The following is a 1,066-nucleotide window of genomic DNA, read 5'->3' as shown; positions in this document are numbered from 1 at the left end:
GGACGTTTTTTAAGGTAACTTGTTCTGTAAGGTGGAGAGAGTGAGAGAGTGGTATATATATATATATATATAAAAATTAAACAATAGGGTAAAAAAATTGGATATTAATTAATATCAATTTAATACCAGGTAACAAGCACATTAAAAGAATCGGGGAGATTTAGAAAAAATCTGAGATCTCAAACGATTATTGTATATGTATATATAAGAATATATAAAAATATATATATAAAGGAGACCACTAGGTGGACTGCTAATGTGCTAGAAGAAGATCACATGTCATGTGTCTACTAAGACTGAATAATGTGTGCGATTCTCTAAATTGTATCTCTCCAACGGTCTGTACTGATGAGAAACAGATATTTTCGGTAAGAAAATATTGATTTCGAAACATATGTTTACAGATAATTGTATTTTTTTGTGTAATTTTCACTGGTCTTGCCCGATTTACGTTTTTGTTGCTTCGCTGAATGCCCTTTGAGAATTGTTCAGTCTTAGGAGACACATGACATGTGATCTTCTTCTAGCACATTAGCAGTCCACGTAGTGGCCTCCGTTATATATATATGGAAGGAGTGGGTGTATATATGTGGACATGACAAAACTTTATAGGTACAGGCATGACTATATAGTTAAGATGCTCACTTTGCAGCCATGTGGTTTTGTGTTCAGTCCCATTGCACAACACCTTGGGCAAGTGTCTTTCATTATAGCTCCAAGACGACCAATACCTTGTGAGTGAATTTGTTGATGGAAACTGTGTAGAAACCTGTGGTGGCTGTAGATATTTTATCTTTTACCTTCTTGTATCAAGCATTTCATTGCAGCCATGCTGGGGCACCGCCTTGAAGGGTTTTTGTTAAACAAATTGACCCCCAGGACTTATTTTTTTTAATCCTAGTACTTATTTTATCAGTAACTTTTGTTGAACTGCTAAGTTACATGGATGTAAACTCATCAACACCGGTTGTTAAGTGATGGTGGGGAACAAACAAACACACAAGGACTTCACACATATAAATATACATACATTCAACTATATATATATATATATATATATATATAT

General features: G+C 34.1%; 1 protein-coding gene across 1 annotated transcript in view; it reads left to right on the top strand.

The window, feature by feature from the left end:
* LOC106877256 (patched domain-containing protein 3-like) overlaps positions 1-1,066 on the top strand; it is a 47,870-nt gene that overhangs the window by 41,861 nt on the left and 4,943 nt on the right. Inside the window, 1 exon segment of the mRNA XM_052975938.1 lies at positions 1-14. This exon segment is cut by the window's left edge and continues 4 nt beyond it. Within this exon segment, the coding sequence (XP_052831898.1) occupies positions 1-14 (14 nt within the window).

Source organism: Octopus bimaculoides, chromosome 23 (assembly GCF_001194135.2).
Source record: "Octopus bimaculoides isolate UCB-OBI-ISO-001 chromosome 23, ASM119413v2, whole genome shotgun sequence".
NCBI classification, from domain to species: Eukaryota; Metazoa; Mollusca; class Cephalopoda; order Octopoda; family Octopodidae; genus Octopus; species Octopus bimaculoides.
The sequence above is the reverse complement of the archived record's forward strand: the minus strand, read 5'-3'. Positions and strand labels throughout refer to the sequence as shown.